At 40.8% G+C, this 27,509-nt stretch overlaps 1 protein-coding gene across 3 annotated transcripts in view; it reads right to left on the minus strand.

The window, feature by feature from the left end:
- The window catches only part of ripor1 (RHO family interacting cell polarization regulator 1), a 67,976-nt gene that overhangs the window by 26,760 nt on the left and 13,707 nt on the right, over positions 1-27,509 (minus strand). The window contains exons 1-2 of one of the 3 annotated variants that reach the window (XM_074631607.1): positions 18,411-18,687; positions 1,093-1,216 (exon numbers count right to left, since the gene is read on the minus strand). In XM_074631607.1, coding sequence (XP_074487708.1) covers positions 1,093-1,216; positions 18,411-18,429 — 143 coding nt within the window. In that variant the 5' untranslated portion in view covers positions 18,430-18,687. Of the gene's footprint in view, positions 1-1,092; positions 1,255-11,447; positions 11,784-18,410; positions 18,688-27,509 lie in introns of those variants that run through there. The other 2 variants (XM_074631609.1, XM_074631608.1) reach the window with 2 other exon arrangements.

A 27,509-nucleotide genomic window follows, 5' to 3' on the forward strand; every position in this document is an offset into this window, starting at 1 on the left:
TGACAGGGACAGACCGTCTGTCGGTCTGTCTGTCTTTCTCCCCAATGCAAATTAATGTTTGACATATTTTTCATATTTTTTTTTTTTAACAAGAAGCTATTTTTGTTAGAACACATCACCTTATCTTGATACATCAACTAACATTCCCGTTATTACACACAATCAAAAACTCTAGTGAAAAAAGGGACATTTGTATTGTAAACTGGAAAAAAAAATTTGTAAACTTGTGTTTGGTGGATTATTTCTCTGTTGTTACAATGCTAATTGTCATTATATTTTACATCGTTGGAAAGCCTGTTTATTTACCTTTACAATCATGTCCAACTTGTAAGGATCATGCATTTGTGGGATGAGCAGCACAGCTGATTATGTGGGTAGCGCACAAGAAAAATTTGCCAAAATACGTAGCAGAGCATCGTAAAACACTTCATTCAAACTGGACAGAAACAAAGTAAAACTCATCTAAACCGTCGTCGTTACTCTTTCCAACAATCACTAAGTGTGCTTTGGTCGAACTCAACTGTAATTTCAACAAGTTTAATGTGAAAAAAGGCGTCATCAGTTACACTGCACATGTGTTATACCCAGAGGTCTTAATGTTCTGGCTGATCGGAATCCTTAAAAAAATTCCTAAATCCGGACCATGATCATTGTGCCACACATCTTCCCTCAAAAAATGTCATTCAAATCCATTGCAAACTTTTGGAGTAACCTGCTAACAGACAGACAAACAAACCAACAAACCAACGCCAGTGAAAACATAACCTCCTTCTAGGCCTTCAGCCTTGGCGGAGGTAATAATAAATATTCTATAGCTTCATATCTTGCACAATCAAATCATGAATAAGTAGCAGTTGTGTCCACAGACAACACACAACACAGGGGGACTGTGAAAATGTTTCACTTTCATTTTGTGTTGATTTTAGCGGTCCCTGTGGATAAAAGGGGTAGTGTTTCCGAGCATACACACGCACACAGTCAAACAGTCAGACTGTCTGTCTTTTGAGCTCCACCTGACAGGATGTCCTGTCAAGTGTGTACTTCCCCACAGCATGTGTGTGTGTGTGTGTCTGTGTGTGTGTGTGTGTGTACCTGTATTGCTTGTCGTAGGTGTTGACTCCAGTGAAGCTCTGGCTCCTAGTGATGGATCTGGAGGTGAGGCGTCTGGCAGGGCGAACGGACAGCGACATGGTGGAGAGAGTTCGGGATGGACTCCCTGTACAGAGCAAAAGGAGAAGAATTATCAACAGACTGCTGACACCACAGCAGGACGCGGACTGATCGGTCCAGATTATGTCATCCATAGCGCACAATGATAGTGCAAAGTACCATATTGACAGGTGCAGACAATGAAAATGTACAGAAAGTGGGTAAAAAAGTAAAATGATTTCTAAATCATGACCACTGAAATTTGTACAACCATTCCAAAATGTGTGAGAAGGTGTGTGTTCACCTCTCTGTACTGCAGCCAACTAAGATTTAGGCTGCATTCACACCAAATCTCACTTTGCAGTGATTAGCGCAGGATTGTTTGGCGGTGTTTCTCCAATAGTTGATTTTATTTCAACTTCTCAAATGCCTTTTTCTTGGCATTTGCTGTTCTTTCTATAAAATGGTCGCTATATCATGACAGTAGAGCATGAGACAGGTAATCTGAAAAAAATCATGTGTCTCTGTTTCCTCCGGTGTTCCTAATGGCATCTGCAAGATTTCACACACCGGAGAAAAAACAACCAATCAGAGCTGATCTGGAGTCTGCCGTCCAGCTTCTGTCTATGAGAGCCGGCTGTCAATCACTCACGAACTCCGCTCAAACAGTCAAACTAGGCAGCGCTGATCAAATATGAATCAATATTCTGTTACTGTAATGCCTATTTCTCTCCTCAGATGTTTTCAGAATCATCTTGTAGTGTACTGTTTAGCTGTAAAATGTGAAAGTTTGTGACCCGGCAGCCATGTTGAGATCAGTTGAGGAAATACCAAGCACCGCCCCCCAACCGGAGCACAGCCAATAGGAACGCTCTATCTCTCTCTGAAATAACTTGTGATTGGTCAAAGTCTCATCGTCACGGGCTAAATTTTCTAAAGCCGGAAAACAGAGCCATGAGGAGCAGAAGTCTAGTTTTCTCTCAGAACACTTGAATTACAATATGATGAAAGGTTATTATGGAATGGTTAATGCCCAATGATGCCAAAAAATTTACTGCCTACTGAAGCTTTATGTCCAAATTTTCCCTTTTAATCGTTTGATAAATCCAGGCCCAGATCTCAGCACAGTGTGATCACGTTCATATGAAAGAAAAATCTGCCCGAAAACTTCATTGTTACCTTTGTTTTCTATGTGTGTTTTAATGTCTCCCTATCTAGCAAATAAACAATATGACTTTCAAAAACGGAATCATTGCATGTGAACCAGAAATGGCCGATAGAAACCACAAAATGTGTTGTGTTCTGATTCAGCATTCAGCTCTCTGATTCACTTCCTGCTGGAACCACAGATACATGTCATTATGTGTCATGTGAATAATCTGACATGGTAGGATGACGCACCAAACACCACAACAAATGATCGTCCCCATTTCAGTACACTGCCATCTATTCAGTGCTGCACAGTACATGATGATACAGTGCTGTATATCATTTGTTTTAGTGTCAGAAACACACACATGCACACCCTCAAGGCAATGGAAGCATGGCATTTTGAGAACTTGTGCCTTGCTGAGGAGGTACCCCCCTCATGACTGGCTTTCCATAAGTGTGCATGTTTGTGCACTTAAATGTATTATCAGTGAGACACTGTGGGACTACTTTGTCCCATGCTTTGATTAGAAGTGTAAGGGTAGATTCAACAAGAAGCAGTATGTTCTTGTAAGTACCGTCTACCTGAGCAAAACTTAGTTGAAGGATAAGGGTGCTCCGATTGTTATCGGCCGATATTGGTAGTTTGATCGGTCTCTATAAAGGCCGATCATAAGAGACGATCACATGATGCAAAACAAGCAAGACAATTTCTCTAAAAGCCTCTTCTTCTTATTGTTCTTCTATAACAGACTGTTTGGGTAATAATTGCACTGTTTGCTTTTCTTTTCCAAAGAAGTTTACTTGGCGTTCCTTCAAGCTATCTCAACTGATCTCAACATGGCTGCCAGGTCACAAACGTTCTCATTTGACATCTAAACAGTACACTACAAGATGATTCTGAAAACATTTGAGGAGAGGAATAGGCATTACAGTAACAGAATATTGATTCATATTTGATCAGCGCTGCCTAGTTTGACTGTTTGGTCAGAGTTCGCGAGTGATTGACAGCCGGCTCTCGTAGACAGCAGATGGACGGCAGTCCTCAGATCAGCTCTGACTGCTTGTTTTCCTCCGGTCTGTGAAATCTTCCAGATGCCATTAGGAGCACCAGAGGACACCGGAGGACACAGAGGCACATGTTTTTTTTCAGGTTACCTGTTTCATGTTCTACTGTCACAAGCAAATACGAATGTACAAAACATTCAGAGAGCAGGCTCATTTTTAGCTGGCGAGTGTTGCTTTCACCAGATGAAATGATAAATGTAGCTGCCAGCAGGTTGTATCAGCATGAATAACTTGCCCCAAAATGAAACTGTCTGTAGTTTGGTTAGTGCTCTCTCTAGTCCGTGTCTCTGCTCTGGCACAGATTAGCTTGTAGACAAAGAGGCACAACTCTGTAGTATCACTGAACTGCAACAATTTGTTTTGCTGCAGTTCAACAAGACCAACAGAGCAGTGAGTCTTCTCTGGTGACACCATCGGCTAATCAGGTCTAATGAGCTTCAGGAGTTATAATGTTAAACCTTCATCATCGTATCAATACTCAAAGAATGAGTATTGCCTCGATCAGGCCCTCCAGCATTTGAAGCATGTACATGTGAAAACGAGCAGTGCAAGGTAACCACGTTCCATCTGTTAACTCTTATTCAGATCTTTGACATACAGTAGTAGTCCCACCTGGAAATCTTTGGTGGGACAGATTTTGTTTGTTCGTTACCATCGTAGCTGTGCTATCCCATGAATGTACAGCTGATATACAGCAAGTGTCATTATGACGAGCTGGAAGAGCCTCTGATGTCACAATCCAATATACAGAAGCATTTTTGCATAATGGCTAACAATCAAAACTACAATGGCTGATATTCTCGATACATTATGTCATTTTTAAGTCACCTAAAGTGGACTAATCCATTCTGTCGCTCTGGCCTTGAACCAACATTTGAAGTCTGCGGCCTGAAGCAGTGATTTGTTATTGTGGCTTAAGTCAGCGGTTCATTTCTGTCAGCTAAAGCAGTGTTTTCCTACTGTGGCCTATCCAGTGTCCTGTATCCTGTTGCTTCAAACAGCTGAAAAGCCTTTGCAAGACGACTGCCAAACACCACCCCACCTCCCACAGCACAGGAAATGTCACAATCCTACAGGAAGTCAGACACAACTGCCTCTCCGGACAGGAAATTTAACAAAGGGAGATAGTCCTGAGGGCTGCAGTCATCTGGCCGAAGAGAAAAAGGTCAATTCTGCTGGAGTTCAATGGAAAGAGAACTGTGGCGATGCTGATTGTTGTATAACTTTCACATCAATCTTTTAAGTAAAAAAAATATTAACATGTACTCTGAATAAAAAGGAACAATTCATTTTACTCTTCACTGGGAGTAAAAGTGTTAAATACACTGAAAACAACTACTTACTGCCACCCTTGAAAATCATCAAGAATGAGTGTGTGTGTGTACACTGTAGGACTCTGTGGTCAACCATTTGTTGACTTAACCTAGTTTAAGTAAAGTATAGAGGAGCTGGAGCGGAGAGAGAGAGAGAGATAAAGGCAGACAACACTTTTCAGAGAGAGAAACTAGCCTGACGAGTGGACAAACGGAGCAAGTGGAAAAGTTGGGTCATACTGGGTCCATCACTTCCCTCTATAAGTTTCTGCTAAATCATCATGTTGTGTTGTCACAGCAGTTCATGTTATAAAAGCGGGTGTCGGAGGAACCCCCCCCAAACATCACACACTGGAGAAGCAGTGTGTTAGAGTTCAGGCCTCTCGAAGCTCTCAGCTTTTATTTAAGAGAGGAACCTTTTCAGTTTCATTCTTCTTCATTCTTTTACAACATACTTAGGACCTGATTGTGTACGGACAATAACAGCAGGGCTCTCTGGTCTGGCCTGGCGACAGTAGAGCATACTTGCCAACCTTGAGACCTCAAAAATAGGGAGGATTTCAAAACCAAAGTGGGGGTCTGGGGCTCCCCCTCCCCCCAAAAAATCAGAGTTTCAGAGACTTTGTTTCCTGCAGTCTGGCGACTTTTAAAGAATGAAAATAACAAAATAATAAGTACACTGCAACAGCATTTTTATGTTAAATGGGCCTACTTAAAAAAAATTTTCTTTCAATGCGTAGGAAAGTAAACTGATCAATTCGCTCCTCTGGCGTGAACTTGTGTGAATCTCTGGTATAAACTATATAAATATTCATCAATTTCCATTCATTCATTTTTTTGTACCCTGCTTGAGTATTTCTTTCTCTTAGTTTGCTCCATTTTCCTCTCCTTCTCTCACTCACTGAAGGTCCTTTCAGACACAACGCAACAACGGCACCACTGCGCTCTGAAACCCGTTATTTCCGATGGCAAGTGCTGTGATGTGAGTGTCGCGAGCAACTCTACTCTGCTCTCCGCTCCTCTCTACATTTGGTGTAGCTCTGTTGCCGTCCGGGTGACAACAACAGTAGGGCTTATGCCTTATACACAATGTACAGTGCCAGAAACATGTTGAGATAACAAAAAAGGTGTGAAAAATTGGCATTAATCAGGAGAAATGCAGAATAATTGTGACCCCGGGAGGAAACCGGGAGAGAGAAAAAAAATATCATGATCCATGATCCTGCTTTTGATTTTGATGGCCGAAATCAGAAGCTAATTTTGTTTGATTTCTGATTCAGAATTAGAATTGTGACACCCCTATTTGATACTACCGATAAAACCAGCCCTAGATGTCATACACATACTGCTGGATTCAGAGCGAGGTACTCTTTCCAGTCATCTCTCACACCTGTAGCAGATAAACCTCCATCAAATGTAGTTTTGTCCTAGTGTAACTGGCTCTAATAGGGATGTGAGGCCTGTTGAAGGTTCTTCTTGCTCTGGACAAACATGCCTGCAAACCTCTGCAATTACATAACTGCAGCTGGCGGCCTGAAACATCTGCACGCACCTCCTTGTTATGATCGGCTTGTTGGTCTGTGGTACCCCTGACCCAATCACTTTCTTTTCTGCCTCCTTCAAAAATGCATCAACAGATAACCGACACATTTATGAAGACCTGAAGAACAAAAACAATATAGAAACTAGAATTACCGCCTCGCAGTTGTGTGCCTCCGCCAACCAGTCAAGTTGTCAGTTTACATCCACGTCTGTCCAAAATGTCCTCACTTCATCATTTGTGTGAAATTGTCATAATTAGCATTTGAATTCTTGAGTTTTGGCCAAAATTTTGTTATGTCACGACAACCTTTGAAATCTAATCAGTTCATCCTTGAGTCCAAGTGGACATTTGTGCCAAATTTGAATAAAATTCCATACAGGCATTTCTGAGATCATTTCTGAGATATCGCGTTCATGAGAAAGGGATGGATGGACGGACGGATGGACAACCTGAAAACACAATGCTCCCGGCGCAGAGGCATAAACATCACACGTGCTGTACAGACACTATAAGGATTTTAACAAAGAACTATCGCTTTCAGCTTTCTTCTTCTACAGAAGCCTTCCTATGTGTGCACAGCGCCCACTATGCTTGGGAGATATAACGAGATTATCGTTTGACACGATATTGATTGGCCTTGATAATGGTCCTCATGTGTCCACGATAAAAGAACGATATTCAATTATGTTGAATACAGAGATTCTGCCAGTATATTGCAAGCCTGACGGGCGTGAGATGACTCCCCGCCGGGGCAAAGCATCGGGGAATTATGTATTTTTAAGATGTTTTTTAAACTAAAATGTGTTCTACAAGTAGCAAACTCCTTTAAGGAATAACTTGTGCGTAGGTTGTGTGCTTAACGTTAGCGAGTGTCAGAGAGAGAGAGCGAGGGAGCGTGTCTGTGTGACGGAGTGACGGTGAAAGGAAGACAGCCGTAACCAACTGTGAGCGTAGGAGTTTGTGTACAGTTGTGTGTGTCGGTGAATAAATGCTACAACTCCTCAAGCCACAAGCCAAGTTCCACTGTGATAAACACATTTCCTTTCCTATATTTTTCACAATAAAAGTTCCCACGTTATTTTTTTATTTAAAAGCTTTTATTATGAAGCAGCAAAATCAGGAAATGTTGGCTTTTCATCAGTAGCAACTTTACACGACTCGTATGCAGCTGAAAAGCGAAACGATAAAATAAAGCAGCTACGTGAAAGTACAAGCGGTGCAGTCGGAGATTCAGTTAGAAGCTACAAAAGTAGTGAAAGCTGAACACACAACACGTTTCTCTCTGGTCTCCTGCATGCTAGTTTAAGGGGGAGAAGAGGGGGTCGTTGGCGATTCTTTGGTTTTAAACCAAAAGAAAAAGGAGAGCCAGAGAACATGAACAAAGTGATTTGTAAACAGTGCGATAAAGTTGGGACTAAAGATGGAACGCCACAAATCTCCGCTCCTATCTTAAAACTCACCATCCAGAATACGCAAGTCTGCCACCGACTCCCTCCACAAAGAGCAGCCGGAACCAAAACTCCTCCCATGGCGAGCAGTCAGCCCTCAATCAAAGGTAACAACATATAAACGGTGGCGAGACTGTACGAGGGCAGTGACTAGTCACCAGCTGATTGATCTGAGTTATTGATCTCAGCATCCTTGTGTAAAATAGCACTAACTGTCTATACATTGTGGCCACTTACTGTATCTATTGCAATGTATGTGTCTCCAGTCCAGAGATATTTATATCTATGTGCGTCTCTCTTCAGCTTTTTTTGGACAATAATATCGTATATTGATTTTTTTTCTTAAAGCAATATAGTCAGTAGGGAAATTCCAATGCAGGTATCCGCACAGAGCATGCTGAGAGCTTTACGTCTTCAATTTTTTCCCCATTACATTTAAATATATGCAGATTTCTTTACATCTCTACCATCTAATCTACTATAATCTATACTATCTAATAATTATGGCCAATGAGCCACCATTTCATGTTCACATTTTTCAAAATAAACAACAATGATCTCATCTTCTGAATTTTTTGTTGTCCCTGCCGTATCAAAAATGTACTGAACCATACACCACCATTTAGTACCGTTACACCCGTAAACCCTAATCTAAAACACCAACCTTGACAGGGCTCCGTATCTCTGTCAGAGTCCCAGTTCAGACAGGGCAGTGGTAGTCTGCACATGTCTCCCTACTGTCCTGTCTGCTATATAATCTCCAGTTTTGTTATTAGACTTCCATGAGCTAATCACTCAGCATCCCATTTAGTTTATAATGATACATCAGCTCCATTCAAACTCAACAACAACTCCAGAAGTCGGTCAGTTAAAGCCATCAAACCGTGCTGTATTTGGTGTTCCCTACCTGATCCAAACAGCGGTCCAGTCCTGCCCAATGATAACAACAGATTCCAGTCACACCATCTCCTCTGTTATTGATGTTCTCATATAAACACTGTGGCTGTGGCTGTGTGCCACGCACTCAGCCTTCCATGCGCCTCTGTGGTAAGCGAGTGTGTGACACCACACCTATTGTTTGATGCTCTCTGGCCTCTCTCTCCCAGACCATTCTGGAAAAAGGCTGGCCAAACACGCCCAAACACAGCACACCACTTAGTCCATGTCTCCCTTTACACTGTTTATGCCCCACTAGTGGGACGACTTAAGCACAGAGATGTTATAGATATCTCAACAAATACTACCCAGATTGTTATGGAAATTGCTGTGCATATTCACGGTCCCCAGTGGATATATCATAATTTTTTAAACCTACATTTATACACCAGGGCTGGATGATAGAAATTATAAAAACATTTCCCCAATTTGAAAATTAGAAACTTTGATATGTTGTTGATGGATTATACTGCTTGACAATTAACTAATAGTCAAACACATCACTGAAAAGAAGGTATATCTAACCAATCATTTGTCAGACCTGTATGAATGGCAAGCCCATGTGTCAAAATAGGCACAGCAGGCTATTTGGCAAAATAGAGAGAAAGAAAAGAAAAAGAGAGAAAGACTATGAGCCCCAGACAGATATACTGATCCTGGTCAATATCCAATACTGATAAAGGGGGCACAGGGACAATATATACTGTGGCAAACATCTGACCGTGAGGGGCTGATCACTAGACTATAAATGCCAGTATAAATGGATAAAAGCAGTAGATGAAAGCGATGAAAAAAAGGGCGTAGCTACTTACATTTTTGACATTAAAACATATGGATGATGTGTATTGTTAATTATGCAAAAAATACAACAAATACAACAAACTAAGTTTATTACCTCAACATCAGCATCCAATAAATCTTCAGAGTGAAAAAAAAGTGTCTCAAACATTCACTTCACTAAAAGCCAAAGAGACCTGAGTCTGTGTTGTCGGTCACGGAAAAAGCACTCGGGCAAATTCACAAAGAATGGATTGCGGCCGCTGATAGCACCATGAATTGTGCATCATTTGCAACCGCTATCTGTTCCATCTCAAGCTCTGATTCACAAAAGATATTGATTGCGCTAATGATATTACAGCGCAAAACACGGCCCTAAAGTGAGAGTGCAATTTTTCCCCTTTTTTTGCGTCTGATCGCAATTACACCAACAGGCCCAGACAGCCTTTTCTTTATAAACCGGGCTTGGGTCGGACTCATTTAACTTTTTTCCTTTCATTGTGCCTATATACACCTCTGAATGGCAGAGTACACACATGCGGGTCGGGGAAATAATATATCATTAATAATGAGGAAAATATGAACTACCTTCTCATAGTTTAAGACTTTTTTTTTTAGCCATTTGAGCCATTTTCTGATCTTTGTGAATGAAACTGTTTTTGAAATGAGGCTCATTTGCATAGAAAGAGGCAGATTTTTTTGTGCCAAATGTCTGCATATTACCTGATTTATTGCAAATAGCACAAGAGCACAGAGATGCTATTTCCTTGGCAGTGCAGTCAGGGGAGCAGGTCACCCTTTGCAGGTCCTTTGAGACTCACACGGTTTCTTTTTGTCTTATTTGTGCAGGTTTAGCAACTGCAAAAGCCGCGCAGTCCTTTTGCGAATTTGCCCGTCAGTACACATCATCAACGGAAATTAAGATTTAAGAATAAAAAAAAAAAAAGGCCCTAATTTGCATATTTATTTACTTGTATTAAATTAGCTTTCTGATGGTCAGAGAATTATACTCTTATGTTATATTTTGTCTTTAGGAGGGGTGGTTATCCAATATGGGTTAACTCTGAGGGTCTCCTGAATGATTGGCCATTCTGATTAATCAAACCACATTATCACACAATAAATAACAATCACAAATCACAATTCCTAACTGACAAAGAAGAGGTGCTTGCAGCACGATGCAAGACATAGGGGAGTATTCTAGCACAGCAAGTAGACCCAACACCAAGAAAACACAGCGAGGCACTCCGAGAAACATCCACACAACAAAAACCGCAACAAAAGTTCAGTTGAAGAACCCTGATTTGTTTTGATTAATTAGAATGCAAAAAGAAAAAAGAATTAAGTCAAGATTTTCATAACTGTAATTTTTTGTAATTTTAAATAATTTTATTTTCAGGTCCAATTTACATTTGTCCCAGCTGTTTTAATAGTGTTTCTACCATAGACTGTAGACGTAGTCACTGTGACGTCACCCATTGGTTTGTGGACTACGGTTTTAAAGCCTCGAGTTTGGCATTTTGTCACTAGCCATCTAATTTTTTGGAAACACAGAAATGACATGAGACAACCGGACAACGCCGTGGTAGCGACCTGTCAATCACATGTTAGCCGCAACCTGAAGGATACCCTGCATTATGCTCTATTTGACTCTAAATGAGAGCTAAGTCCAATCAATTCATTTCAGTGGAACTTTTCTGAAATACAAAAGGTTGTGCTACAAAAAAGGGAGTGTGTATACTTGCTACTCAAACAGTAATCACATACCTAAGTCTTTACTGTTACAGACCACAGCCGCTACTGGAATGTCAACACTGATAACAATATAAATATTTTGGAGTAAAAGAAAAATCTGATAATGATAAACTGAAATTTGGTCAGTAGAGAGCACAGACTGATATAGATGGATGACGCATTCGTCTTCGTCCACAATACAAAAGTGAAGTCAGAAGGCCCATAATATCCCGGATACGGGAGCTGCCATCATCGGGGGGGGAGGGGGGAGAGGGCGGGGGGGGGGGGGATCCATATAAAACTTCAGCCTGTAACATACTGCATACGTACCTTCATAGAACATAGCGGTGCAGTGTTAATACAGTTTAGGCTGTTGGTGAATAAATGCTACAACTCCTCAAGACAAGTTCCCGTGTCTTGCTTGCCACAGTTCCTGAAGGGGTTTGTCCCGAAGGTTGGCCACAACTTTGGCTCAGGTGGGCTGACCGTTGAAGGTGGACCAGTGCTAATCTCATCATGACAAGCCACTACCCTGAATTTTGCTCAGCAACCCCCCCCCCACCCCAACGGTCCTAACAACTTTTCTGGTGGAAGTCCTGCACACTCATATTTCAATGGTGAATAAAGCCTGACCAGTTCAGCTAAAAAATCACCCGAGCATTGGTTAATGTTGGTAACATAGTGTGGTAGGCTATGGGTGCAAGGTCTAGCAGGGTGTAATGATTAAACACAGTCTATTTTACAGTTGAACTACTCCGGCCTGACCCTAACCCTGCTCTATGAGATGTACCCTTTTTTATGGAGTCAGATCAGTCTCAAAATGAATGAATGAATGCACACAGAAGGATTCTCAAATGTGATGCACCCACAAATATGTGTCGTTTTAAATAAAAGAAGATAAAAATCCACAAATATATGTATTTAAAAGTATTGTAATTTTCATCCAAAAACATATTTGGATGTTGTTACATTTATATACAAACTGTTGAACCTGCAATTTACAAACTGCTGGTCATGTGTGAACTTCACTGCATCTGTGTGTGGGTTTTAAGTGACTCTCCTGACGTGCACCGATTTTTTTTCAACAGGGAATTATCTTTAGCCAATCAGATATCTTCCTTCAAAAGGAATGAGAACAGAATATTATAAAAGTGATTTAAAAAAAAATTGCATGTAACTATAAGCCACGGATAATGTACAGTGAGCCGGTCATTGTTGTGAGAGAAACCCCCGACAGGGCGATGATGCTGGTCTCTCATCGCCCTGAAGACCCTATACATAACAACGGTCTGCTATAAAGAAATTACAGACCGCAGAACGCCGAGATTGACCAATCAGAATCAAGTATTCGACACAGCCGTGTGATAATGTTATATAACTAAAGCATGTTAGTTTACATGTTAGCAGCACTATGGCATGTATTAACTACTAAATGGAAAATAACACCAGACTTTGTGTGGAAATGCCTTAAGTCCTGAGATGGTTAAGGGATAAAAATGAGGTCAGGTAAGGGTCTGTAAATACGGTGGGATCCATAAGAACTAAGATGTGAACAGAATTAATTAGACTCCTGTCCCCGGCTACCATCAAATGACATAAGAAGAATGGCCTCAATGACTAATGGTTTCTCCTGATGAAATATGGCCACGGACAACATTACATAATAAGCAAGGTGAACAAAGTATTCCTCTTGGGATCGTTAATGCTTCATCTGATGTTAATAGTTTCCTCCCCTCACAACACCACTATTTCATACTGTGTGTTCTCTCACCCCCCCACATAGTGTACATACGGTTAATTTCATAACTGCAGGCCCTCCCCTCCCTCATATTACTGTCTTTAGGAAAAGGAAACCCAGGAGGGAGTAACATCCTGCACGGAGGGCAGGGTCAGGAAAAGACTAGTGCCGTTTATGGCTATACTGAGTCACAGGAATAACCCAAGAGCTTTACTGTACAGACAGGCTTGCTCACTTCCAGGAAAAGGATACAAGTGTCTGAAAAATGATTATAAAGCTGAAAGGGACCATAGCAGTGTTGGTATGAAGCATGTATCAACAATAACGTAACTTTGTCAACAATAAAATGTAGACACTGTGTCCACAAGCAAGTATATGTAAGTTTATATTCAAAGAATCCAAACCAATGGCTGCCTGGACAGTGGAAAAAAATATCCAAAATCTTAATGGAATAATTCAGCATTTTGGGGAATGCACTTATGTGCCCTCTTTCCAGGAGTGAGATGAGAAGATTGATATCGATCTCATGTCTGTGTGTTGTTAAGGGAAGTATGCCGTGTGTTATCAGCTGTTGGGGAGTATTACTGAATATGTGAAAAATGTTGCATAAAGCCTTTTGTGGCTCCAGGAAGCTCCACAAAATCTGATAAACTGCTTCAAGTGACCTGCGGTTGGAGCTAGATGAAGACTACAACTTTAAAAATAAAAAAAATAAACAATCTGCGGGTGTGGAGTTAGAAAGAAGTGAGCTCACCAGATGTCTGTAGCCCGCTGCTCCTCTCTGCTCCAAGCTACATTAACCACTACTTACATTAGCATAACACACCCTCATCTCTGAGCCAGGTGTTGGAGGTGTAGTTCATTGTACGTAATGTAGGCGGCAGGTTAGGACAGTCACGATAACTAATTCTGTTGGACAACATAATGTTCCAGAAATAATTGCAATAAACAATATTGTCATTTTTAAGACCATTTTATGCCATTGATATAATGATAACATAATAGTTTAATAATGCAAGTACACCAATATTAAAATATTCTAAGTAAATTAAATATAATAAAATAAAACCACACAACGAAAACAATAAATAAATAGGACTCTCTGGCTCATTTTTCTTCAAGTGTAACGTAGCCCATAAAATATATATATATATCAAAATTCTGACTTGCTTGCTTTCTTATTAACATCATGTACTTGTTCTTTTACTTTCAATACTTAAAGCTGAAGTAGACGAGATTGGAGCAAATATGATTAAAAAAAGTTATTTTTATAAAGCGGTCGATTTATCCTGACAGTAGTACATGAAACATGTTATTATGGAATTTTTGCCAAACGATGCCAAAAATATTCTGCCTACTGCCACTTTAAGCACATTTAATATCAGGAAATGACTTTTGAAACTGAAGGACAGTAAATATCAGATACTTTAAGACTTTTACCCAAGTAACTAATTGGTGACTTTAACTTCTACTAAAGTCATTTTCTGGTTCGATATCTGTACTTTTACTCAAGTGTGGCATTCAGCTACTTCATCCACCACTGGTCAGGTCCATATGTCGATAATGATAAGTCAATAACATAAAAATGATCACGGTCATGTCCATATATCACACAATAAGTCCATAATGTAAAAATGATCAAGGTCATGTTCATATATTGTACAATAAGCTGATAGAGTAATTATAGTGACAGCTGGCCTCCGCCAGGTTTTGACAAGGAAGAGGATATAAATAAAACGAGGAATGTGTGAGATAAAAACGATGCTATCTCTGGTTCTGCCTCATTGATTTTGATTCTTCATGAGTCTGGCAATGTCACATTACAGGGGGAATCAGCTCCACAGTTACACACCGGAACCATTTCTTCTTGACAAACAGCTAAAACATGCAAAACCACTTGCATCCTGCTGTAAGATTCACCAAACAACATGCAGATAGACCACGCCACATTTCAGAGCAATAATGTTCTGTATAACAAATTGTCTGTTTCTGTTCCTCTGAGAAGAAAACTGTTTTCATATTTTAACCTTTACCGTCTTCAGCGTCTATCATATTGGAACAAAATTCTCCTAATGAATCTCATATTCATCATAAATCATAATTCATCAATCATAAGTATCATGTCTACGGGAATGAGAAGTTACACTTTGCCAAATGCTTGAACTTGACAATAATGGACCGATTCTCTTACATAGATTAAGACACTCAAGTCTTGAAAGACCACACACACACAAATGCCACAAACAGTGATAATAAATTTAGTTCCATAATGTATAGCGGTCACCACTGCTGTCGCACCAACTCAAACCCTCCTACTGACCGGTGGATAGTGAAGAGTGGGAGTAATAGTCCCGATAAGGAAAAGTAAAAGTGTAAATGAATATAGCTCTTCTCTGTAAATGAATAGATTTACTTGCTGCTGTGAAACTGAAATTTGGAGGGAGGGCTGAATATTTGCTCCAATTTCTTCAAACCACTGCATGTGTGACAAAGCTATTATACTGTAAAGCTGCAAAATCTATACTAAGATAAAAAAGAGAAGGATACAGACAATTTAAAAAGCTGATTTCAATGTTAATATTTTCATACCGTAGCTGCCAACTGTGCTATTAACATATCATACTGATATTAAATTCTACCATTTTTATGCCAAATACACAACAAGAAGTCAGTAATTCCTCCAAATGTGTATTCTTGTTAAGATAGAGAAGAACCACAGAACAGAACATTTAGACCACTACGTGACACTATAACTCCTTATTGAAATACAGACTATGAAATATTGTTTTTCATTTTGGCAGCTCTTTAAAAGAAACATGTTGGTGATTTTGCATTGTTGCACAATTTATTTTATTTTTTCCCCAAGCCATGCTGTACCATTTTAGAATTATGAATAGGCCTATATTTTCCTCCTGCCAGGAAACAAATACCGTAGATCCATACATTGTAGTTTTTTTTAAACTTTTGGGAACATTGCATCATTTGTAATGGTAATGCAAGTTGCATTGTCAAAAGTTAATAATAACTAAATACAAATTGACAAAGTAGCTACGATTGATTGCATATCTCAAGCAAGTCTATAAGAGGTAATATGGAATATGGTCAACACGTCTTACTTGATCTGAATGCTGTTTAATCATAATGTAAACTTTTATATCAGAAGAATTATAGCATGCAGGCTCCGCTCCTACTACGGCAAGTGTCAACAATAACCTTAATTAGCCAACATCATTGCAGATTTTATGCAGATACCATATGCCTAGATTGTATTAAATACAATTACAATTTGCAAAATAACAAATTCTTATTTCACAACATTAGACTTAATTAAAAATGGTCATTACACTGCATAATCAGATATAATCCCTCTATACTCAGACACATACATATGTGTCCATGTATGCAGATATAAATAAAATGTATTTAATGTATCACTTTCCCCCTTAAAACCTGTTCTATGGAAGTTATGTTCAGCACGTGATGCTGCAGTGACGTCCTGTTTACATAGACATACAGATGTTTGCTCACAAACCATTAACACATTACTAGGTCTTCCTATTTAATGATAAGACATATGTCTATTTAAAGGCAGAATCTGTGATTCTAATACAATACACTTTTTGTTAAATTCAGCAATATCTCCTCACTGTCCGCTATCTGTTCTGTGTGTGCGCTGAAAAACAAGAATCCAGTGTTCCTGTTAATTACAGGTGCAAGCCTCCGTTTGTGTGAACGGGGCAAGTGAGAGAGCAAACAGTTTTTAAATGTTGTTTTTGAAAGGCTAAATACCACCAAACATGGATTGAAGAAGGTTATTTTGTTAGATAAAAACATGTTGTGAGTTTTGGAAATGATTACATATCTTTTTCAATACAGTTTGAGTTTTGGACTGAGACAGCGGCACACGCGGCCGCTGCGCTTTTTTGAAAAATAATTAATATTCAAATTATAAATATATATATGTTTGTGAAGGTTCTCAGTCATCCAGGTCATGGTATCCGAGTAAGGGTTAAATCAGCAGCAACTAGACTTGGTTTAGATTCTTGAAGACGTTTCACTTCTCATCAAAGAAGCTTCTTCAGTTCTGGCTAAATGGCAGGGTAACCCAGGAATTTAACCTCTGTGGGGTCGTTAGCAGGATAATAGAAACCACTCAGTACAGGACGCTTGGTAAGTGGCCCTATGCTTCATACTATGACGCTCTAGGTAGCCCTCTACCGCCAGTTTTGGACTTGTCAGGGATGGCGTGTCAGTTTCCACTCGTTACATACGTACAGTCTCTTTTCAAAATTACAACGTAGGTTTACTTAGTTTTTTGGTTTACTTACACAACAATTAGGGATGCACCGATACCAATACCAGTATCGGGTCCGATACTGTGCTCATGTACTCGTACTCGCAAAACGGCTCCGATACAACGGCACCGATACCACTTTACGGTGGTGCGCCCGCCCCCGTGGGCCGGGATCCCACCTCAGTCGGCGCACCGGCCCTCACTTTCATTGCGCCACGGGCTTTTGCTTGCACCCTCTGACCCGCGCGTGCGTTAGACTCCTTGGTCCGCGTTTCAAGACAGGTTGGGTGGGTTGCCGACATCGCCGCAGACCCCTGGCGCTTTTTACGAGGGCCGAGCCCCGATCTGGCGGCACAACGTGGTTTGGGCACACTGAGGACACTGTCCGCCCCGGTTGACAGTCACACCGGGAGCAGGGGGCCCTCCCTGGCGGAGAGAGACTAGTTACGTAACTGGCATTAGTTAAGTATGTAAGTTATGTAACAAAACTATGGTAAAATAAGTCAACGTTGACTTGGTTTCTCAATCAGCGGTCTCCTGGGTGAAAGTCCTATTTTTGCTTGACCCATCTAACGTTTAAGCTCCCACCCGCCCTAGGCGGACTTTCTCGTTCATTACACTACGAGTTGCTCCGACCGTCTAATAATGCCACGGATGGGTTTACATTGGAGTTAGTTGAAAGCCCGAGGGGCACCGACCAAGCGTTGGTATTTGACGAGTTTGTTTGGACAGGAGGAACAGTCAAAACAACCAAAAACTGTATCAGTGTATCGTACATATCATGGGCATGTCAGTATTATTCCAAGACACACATGAAAAAATATGAACCTCCTTTAAACTCAGTTTAAATCTGGATATTCTACAAACCATATCCAAAATGGAACTAGTAGTAGTAGTATAGGTATCGAAACCCAGCCCTGATTATACTTTATACAATATATCGTGATAGTGGCACAGTGGCATGGTCCTTTAAGGCGGAGTGACCCAAGGTATCTATTCATTAGTAGGAGAAACACTTGTTTTAATCAAGTAATGAAGGAGGCCCTCCAATGAATAATATGACTATGACGAACAAATCTCGCCCTAAACAAGTCATAGGTTTAGTTTTGTTTTTGTTGGTATTTGGAGTGAACTCTCCAGCTATCAACTCATAATAAGTTACAAACCTGTTAACCAGCAACTCTAAGCTCATCCTGACAAACAGAGAGTTAATGATTAGAGATGAGCTGGTCTCGCTAAGCTGCACCGCACTGGTTCATACCTCCATATCCGCTGTACATGGTAGCTGTGGTGGTTGATGTCCAGTCTTTCTAGCGAGGGGGTCCACCCAATTCCAGAAACAACCGGTCAGTCCTCACTCCAAGTGGACTCTTAGTTGGTGTACTTTCCAATCTCTTACTTTCCTTTCTCTTTCACCCACTCACTCGTTTAGACATCTGTTTCCCTTTTCTCTCTATCCCGGTCTATTTCTCTTTTTCTCTTCCCCCATATCCACTGTCACAGTTCTTAATCCTTCGTCCACTAACCTACTGATCCTCTCTCTCTCTCTCACACACTGATAAGAAGAGGAGGGGGAGGAGGGGGAAGAGGGAGGAGGAGGAAAAAGTAAAATGCAAGGCAGTCCTCCCTCCTCTTCTTCCCTACTGACATCACCAGTTTCCTGCCCCTCCTTCTCCCTGTTGAGCATACTGTTTCAGACCACACACAGCATAACCCTTTACCCAACATCCTCCCACCACAGTATCAATATCCATTTTTCCAACATAATTCATTGTAAGGCATCACTGCAGGGTTATTTGCATTTTTTTGTTGGTAACTTATATAAAAAATATATTTTTCTTTTATCATATTTGCTCCAAGACAAAAAGTACGGTGCTGGTAACAATGCAACGATTATGTAGTAGCACTAAACTTGATTTAAAATGATGTAATTCTTTAATTCAACAAGTTGAGAGTGCAAAACTCCTTGGATTGATGCTTGATTGCGCTCTATAACATTGTTTCAAAGATGGGAAGAGCAGTTGGTATCGCCAGGAAATGTGCTTCTTTTGTGGGTCGTCCCCTTCTATGTCAGATCATTCAAAGATTAGTTTTATGCCACCTTAACTATTGTTCTATGGTCTGGTCATCTGCTGCAAATGGTGAGCAATATACAGCTCTGGAAAAATTAAGTGTTCCCCAACTCTGAGGAGTGTTTTTTCCAGCAGGACAATGCTCCATGCCACACAGTTAGGTCAGTGAAGGTGTGGATGAAGGACCACCAGATCAGGACTCTGTCCTGGCCAGCCCAATCTCCAGACCTGAATCCCATTGAAAACCTCTGGAATGTGATCATGAGGAAGATGGATGGTCACAAGCCCTCAAACAAAGCCCAGCTGCTTGAATTTTTGCTCCAGGAGTGGCATAAAGTCACCCAACAGCAATGTGAAAGACTGGTGGAGAGCATGCCAAGACGCATGAAAGCTGTGATTGTAAATCTCAAGGTTATTCCACCAAATATTGATTTCTGAACTCTTCCTAAGTTAAAACATTAGTATTATGTTGTTTAAAAATTAATATGAACTTGTTTTCTTTGCATTATTCGAGATCTGAAAACACTGCATCTTTTTTGTTATTTTGACAAGTTGTCATTTTCTGCAAATAAATGCTCTAAATGACAATATTTGTATTTGAAATTTGGGAGAAATGTTGTCAGTAGTTTATAGAATAAAACAAAAATGTTCATTTTACTCAAACACATACCAATAAATAGTAAAACCAGAGAAACTGATAATTTTGAAGTGGTCTCTTAATTTTTTCCAGAGCTGTATATATATATATATAGTATATATATATATAGTAAATGGTCTTGCATTTAAATAGTCTACTGACCACTCAAAGTGCTTTACACTACGCCAACATTCACCCATTCACACACACATTCATACACTAATGACAGAGGCTGCCATGCAAGGTGCCAACCTGCCCATCAGGATCTAATCTAAATACTCATTCACACACCGATGGCTCAGCCTTCAGGAGCAATTTGGGGTTAAGTGTCTTGCTCAAGGACACGTCGATATGTGGACTGGAGGAGCCGGGGATCGAACCGCCGTCCTTCCGATTGGTGGACGACTTGCTCTACCTCTGAGCCACAGTTTATCAGCCATAACATTAAGACCACCGATAGGTAAAGTGAATAACATTGATTATCTCGTTACATTGGCGCCTGGCAGTGGGGGGGATATATTAGACAGCAAGTGAACATTTTGAACTTTGAACTTTGTGTTGGAAGCAGAAAAAATGGGCCAGCGTAAGGATGTGAGCGACTTTGACAAAGACCAAATAGTGATGTCTAGACGACTGGGTCAGAGCATCTCCAGAACTGCAGCTCTTGTGGGATGTTCCCAGTCTGCAGTGGTCAGGACCTACCAAAAGTGGTCCGAGGAGGGAAAACCGGTGAACCGGCAACAGGGTCATGGGCGGCCAAGGCTCATTGATGCACGTGGGGAGCGAAGGCTGGCCCGTGTTGTCCGATCCAATAGAAGAGCTACTGGAGCTCAAACTGCTGAAAGAGTTAATGCTGGTTCTGATAGAAAGGTGTCAGAACACACAGTGCATCGCAGTTTGTTGCGTATGGGGCTGCATAGCCGCAGAACAGTCAGGGTGCCCATGCTGACCCGTGTCCACCACCAAAAGCGCCTACAATGGGCACGTGAGCATCAGAACTGGACCACGGAGCAATGGAAGAAGGTGGCCTGGTCTGATAAATCACGTTTTCTTTTACATCATGTCCAGAGACAAACACCCCTGTACCAGCAAAGAAGAGTGCCAACATGATTTAACACTACTTCAACAATTGCACATTTAAAATGGTGATATCCAGATGAATGTTAATCATCACCCCAATCTTAAAGCATGCTTTCCACTTTTTTTCTGTGCCTTACTTGGCAACCATTCTGCTATGTCGCTGAAGAACTACATTGGTTGGCGGAAGAATAAATTATTTGTTATCAATAAATTATTGCATTTCTTGTTGCTGTGTGTTCATTTTATGAAACCCTGCCAGGTATGTGTAGTAACTCTTTTATAAAAGCAATATACCACCTGAGGCTGTGATTTACATCACGCTTAACAACCCCCACTTAGCTGTCTCATCTCTCATCCATCACTCAGACTTATCAGCACGCCCACACCGACGTAGCCCCTTGCTTTTTTTCAGTGCTGTTTTCAGTCTCGACACCTGCTAACGGCCTTGAGCCCTACCAGTGCCCTCTAGATGTTATGGGACTCCCTCATCATAATATTGTAAGGTGTAATCATGTCAGCAAGAACATGCTCAACAACTTTCATGGCAAGCTGTTCAGTAGTGGTAAAAACATCTTGTACTTTGAGTGCTGAAACCACTAATAGAGTGAAAGCGGTAGATAGATTTAGCACTTCAACACATTTTTCTACTACATTTTCCTATTTTAAAATGTTTGCTATTTGTAGGATTTTCTTCTAGAATGCATGAATCATTACCCCCCCATCTCCATGGACAAAAAGACACCCGTGGTGTGTAAGACAGCCTTCTGTGGACAGGAGTGACAGCTCAGTGTTTATCTGTGAAGAGCAGGAGAGAAGCTGCTATTTAACCTGCACTCACACAATGGAATCATCTGACACACACACAAATAACATGTTCTAGGGTTATCTCTCCATCTCACACTAAGACCCACACACAATGATGTCATTAGGGTTTTTTTTTTGATAGCGATCAACAGACTACACAGATTTGGACATTAAGACTAGAGGCACTGTGTATACAGCAGCTGCTGCCCGCTGATTCATCATTCACTGCTGCAGTAAAAAAACAAACTGAAGCGATATCTTGGCTAGCGTTGAAGCCAAAATTGAGCTTTTTACACGGGTTTACTCAAACACAGCACATGATCAGAAAACACCCCATCCCCACCATGAAGCCTGATAGTGGCAGCATCATGCTGCGGAGATGTTTCTTTGCAGCAGGCCCTTGTTGTGGTAGAGGGTTCAATGAAAGCAGCAAAAAACAATGAGAAATCCTGGAGTAAAACTGCTGCAGTGTGTAAGAGAATTTTTGATCTGAGCAGTTGCTTTGTACAGTAAGTCCTCAACCCACGACATAATGCCAAAGCTACACAGGAAGGACTTCAAAACAATGCTCAGGAGTGGCCAGGCCAGAGTCCAGACATCAATTGGCAGGTCTGAAAACTTCATGAAACGTGACAGTGTTTCTTTGTGGAAACTCTTCACCTTCAGTGATAACCTCAGTCTAATGGTTAACATTCAAGATTGATCCCTCACTGTCCAATACTTCACCCCAACATGCTTTGTCAAAAGGAAATGCATCACATTATAAGGCACGATGAGTAAGAAACAATGTATAGATTACAGTGGCGGCTGGTGGATTTTTTTTTGGGTAGGGCCAATCAATTTCAACAAACATCCTAGTACGATTCAATGCAAAAAAAGGTATCAAAAACGCATTACTACTCAAACGGGTCTTGGAGGAGAGATTTGATCGAGTTAGGGTTGAGTCTTGCAAGAGTAGCGCTACTAGTGCTTGGCTGTTCCATTGTCATGCCGTTAAAATGGGCTGTGAGAGAAGAGAAGTGGAGAGAAGCGAGAGACGAGAAGACAAGATCACACGAGAACTGACATGACAGAGAGAGACACACGTGAACGTGCGCGCGCACACCATGGGCCAAATCAGTTTGGCCCTCCCGGAAGTCTTTTTTACGGCGCTGATTGGATGAATTGTATGTCATTCATGCTTGTAATCATATATCTTTAATCAGTGATTGGCTGTACTGCTTATTAGACCCGCCTTCCTTGGGCCAAATCCATTTGGCCCCAGAAAGTGCACGTGCAGCAGAGCAGCTGAGAGGTGCACTAGCAGAGAGTTCAAGGAGGAAAGCAGATATTTGGCGCAGTTATCCTATTTTACAAATATTATGGGTATATTCCATAGGTCAAAAACACACATATTGACAATTTTTAGAATTAATAATTTTATAATTTTTTTTTTTTTTTTTTTTTTTTTTTGGTGGCTCAAGGTGGGTGGGGCCAGGCCCCGTGGCCCTCTATTGGCCGGCCGCCACTGATAGATTACCAAAATAATCCCTCTCAATCATCACTTATGACCCACTAGAAGTGTGTGGCGGTGTCTGTATCTGCAGAGACCCTGCAGCCCTCTGCTGCCTGCATTTTCTTATTTTGCTGTGTTCGGGACGTTTCTGGACATCAACCTCTCTATTAAAACGTAGCGACCAGGTGCCAGGTCGTAAGCACGCATCTAAGAGGAAGCTACGAAAATGGTGGACGAAAAAAAAAAAGCAAATATAGCGAGGCGAAACGGCAAGGGCAAAGCTCTTTCCAAAATGAGAATTAATCTGGGGTTGGCTTTCATCCACTGGCGAGCACCGTGACCCTAGTCATCCACACACACTTTGCTGAGATGAAGCCACATTCTTTACATTCTCGTCATATTTCTAAACCAGGTAGGCTCGTTTCCCCTTTGTATTTTTCTACAACTTCCTCCACCACAAATTTTGTTCTTCTTTCACTTTTTCCATTGTTGTGGATCTTAAAGCTGTGTTAAATTTCTTTACGTGTAAAAAATGCTCCAGAATTTAAAAAGTGCTCCTGTGGAGTTTTCTTATAAACAAAAGTTGTTTTTACATTTCCTTCCTCATAAATAAGTATTTTAATTCCAGCATTTTTTACATCCATGTTTACTAGCTTGCAGTCTTCTTCTTTCCTGACTCTGTGGATGCATTGCTACGTTTCTTGGCGCATTACCGCAACCTGTCGAGCCGTGGGATAGTATGAAACCACTAGCAGGGCTGTGTATGGCGTCATCGTTCACGTGCGTCCTCGTGCACGAGACAAACAAGAGCGGGGGCCCACTGATAAAAAGCTGCTCCATAGTGTACTGGATGTCAGAAACTCTACAGGGTACCTTTAACTAACTCTCACTAAGTACACAGGATTTTGTTTGTATACACTGCTGAGGCCTCATATTAACATTAACATTACATTGGAAGCACATCAGGAAGGTATCTCTTAATTGCCAGTATGAAGAGGAATGATTGCAGCAAGCAAAAACTATTTCAATAAATATGTGGGTACCCGAGTATTGCTTCAAGACTTGTGAAAATGTGAGCCTATCCTTTAAACTCCTGGCATCAAGACTGACTCACAACAAGAATCACATTTTTAATTACAAGGTTTCTTCTTGTCCATTCCTCTTTTATAAAATGCATTTATCATTTCATCATATTGTAACTCAGATATACCTGATCAGAATTTCCGTACAAGGTGAGGAAATGATGCACTTTACGTACGACTTCCTACATGTAAAAAATTACAGAAGCTGGCCCAAGATGAAGGTGTGCCAGATGAAAATTTTAAACATGCAATTTGTTGTCAAAAATGGACATTATACATACAGCAGCCCTCAACAAAGTAGTCAAAGTTATGAGACTGCAGCAGTAGGGGGTCAAAACTTGGGAGAACAGTTACCAGGATAGTCCATAAAATGTTGCACCTATTGTTTGGTGACCACACATAATTCTAATAAATCCACCCACAAAATCAATTTCCTACCTATCAGGCAGCCACTAGTTTTAGGTCATTTCCGTATAGAAAAATCAATTTACAGAGACTCAGAAGTTACTGCACATAGCCAGTCTATCACAGTGGTGAAATATTATTTGCAGTGACAGTGCGTTCTTGTCCAAGTTGGACAGTGTCATCATGTGGTGAGCTGTGCTGAGAGACCTCCCTCTGCTGGTGCGTTCAAGGTCTCTCCAACTCCTAAAAGTCCAGCAGTATTTTGAATCAAAGAAACAACCAAATTCACATTGTCCTCTTTCCTAACTGCCATATTTGCTTATTGTTTGTCACTGTACCTGGGTTTGTTTATTCTGACAACATACTGTATAGTAGCTATTTGATGCGATGCTTTTCTGCCACTTTCAACTTTTAAAATCTTGAGCCTTACGTGTACCGCAGTGGCGCACTCAAAAGTTTCCTGATCAAAGATCAATAAATAAATACATTTATTCAGTGATGACTTAGAGGGATTGTCTTTGGAAGCAACTTTCAAGTTTCTGCAAGTTAATATTTCATAGTTTACTGACCAACACAAAATTAAATTTACCAGTCTAAAAATTGTTTAACATTGTGGTCGAATGTTGAATGATGGACTGGATGTAAAACCACTGGCACAGTCCTTTGGTGAGGCTGTTTAAATGTAGTTTTTCTCATTATCTCAGTCTTTCAAGAGTAAGAGAAAAAACATGCTTATCTCTGCACGACACATTATGAAACCGAAAAACATTCAACTACACCCTACCTTTATTTTCTTAGGATCACTTAATGTCCCTGTAGGATGAGGTCAGATAGTGATTTATATGATGATGCTGCATTTCTTGCCTGGTTATGTACAAACATCACAGACTGTGATGTTTTCTTTAAAACATTGGCAGCAGAAAGCAGCCTTTTGTTTACCTTGGCTTCAACAGTTATTACATGTTAATGGATGTACACACAAATGTTGAAATTTTGATATCTACACTACAGTACATGCTGGCAACAGTCAGTGAGAGAGAGAGAGAGCGAGAGCGAGAGCGAGAGAGAGAGAGAGAGAGAGAGAGAGAGAGAGAGAGAGAGAGAGAGAGAGAGAGAGAGAGCGAGAGAGAGAGAGAGAGAGAGAGAGAGAAAGAGAGACCAAATTGCAGCAGTAAGGGAGGATTTCATAAACAGAAGAATCCAGAAAACTTCAGTGAAGATTCATGGAGGCTGGCACAGCGTGAGAATAAGAAAAAAACATGGACCCACTGTCCATACCAATGGCAACACACACACGCACGCGCGCACGCGCACGCGCACACGCACACGCACACCTCTTCCTGTAACCTGTTCAGTAAAAGGTATATTTAGAAAAGTGCACCAACAAATTAGTATTGGTTGATGCAGCAGAGGCCAAGATGTCCAGACTTTTAGTTCATAATATGGGCCTAGCTCTAAAAACACTGGATCCTACACTTCCCATAAAGCATTTTGAATAATCAGTTTGTTAGACCCTTACTGCTTGGTAAAGGCCCACATCTTTTAAAGTCCATGCACCGGTTTGTTATGCAGGCTTTCTTTAAACATTTCCTCTCAAGACAAACCTTTCTCAAACTTGATAAAACTCCTCCAAAGCCACAAAAGACGTTCTAAAACTGCTCCAATCCAACTTTTTCTCTCGTATTAAATTACTGATAAATTGTAGCAACTCATTACGTAATAACTGCGCATAACATAATAAAAGCTCATAATGTAATAATCAGCACATAATGTAATTAAACCTAGAGTGCATAACGTAATGACAGTTTTGTTCATAATGTAATATGTTTTTACATTATGAGAACATTATTACAATATAAACTCAGCAAAAAAGGTTAGTTTGTTTGTCTGTTAGCAATATTACTCCAAAAGTTCGTGATGGATTTGAATGACATTTTTTGGAGGGGTGGAGTGTGGCACAATGAACAATCCATTAGATTTTGGTGGCGAGCCGGATCATGATCCGAAATATTTTTAAGAATTCCGATCAGCCTGAGCATTAAGACCACAGGGTATAACACATGAGCAGTGTAACTGATGTCGCGTTGATGCCGCATGACCCCGCCTTTTTCCTCCTTCTGAGAGCAGAGAGATATGTGTGTATGGATGTGTGGCAAGACTTCGAGGTGCGGCGGTGAGAAAGAAAAAAGCGGTAGATGACGGGATGAGAGACAACGTAGTGTAACGTTATACAGACATAACAAGGCTCCTGAATGAGAGAGGCATCCGCCGATACGTTACACGGAAACACACCGTGTTAATAACTAGCCGACCACCTCACGGTACCGCCAGCCGTGAGCTGTGATCTGTTTTTAAAGTCAGGCACCTTTGCGGAGGTCTGCGCTCTCCGAGTGCCATTCTAGTTTCACATCCTAAGACTCACCAGTATATTAATTCAGCAGTATATTAATTCAGCATCATCTCCGTAAAAGTTCTCATTTAAAGCAATGGTTTGACATTTTTAAAAATAAATGTGAAAAGAACAATTCTTCTTTTTGCAGGGGGTTATGAGCCAAACTATTTCTTGGCTGGGACCAGCAGAGAATCAAGAACAGTGTTAAAGCCTTTCTATCTGGTTGTCTGTGTGACCTGTTTCCCATTCCTTGGTTAAAAATAACCTTATCCAGGGAATGTTAACAGAGCTCCACAATGTGCTGCTTCATACTTTTAGAATTTCACACTTAGACACTGGTGCCCTGGTCTGAAAAACCTCTGGTCCAATCTGTGTTGCTGATCTCCTGCAGCT

Source organism: Sebastes fasciatus, chromosome 4 (assembly GCF_043250625.1).
Source record: "Sebastes fasciatus isolate fSebFas1 chromosome 4, fSebFas1.pri, whole genome shotgun sequence".
Classification (NCBI taxonomy): domain Eukaryota; kingdom Metazoa; phylum Chordata; class Actinopteri; order Perciformes; family Sebastidae; genus Sebastes; species Sebastes fasciatus.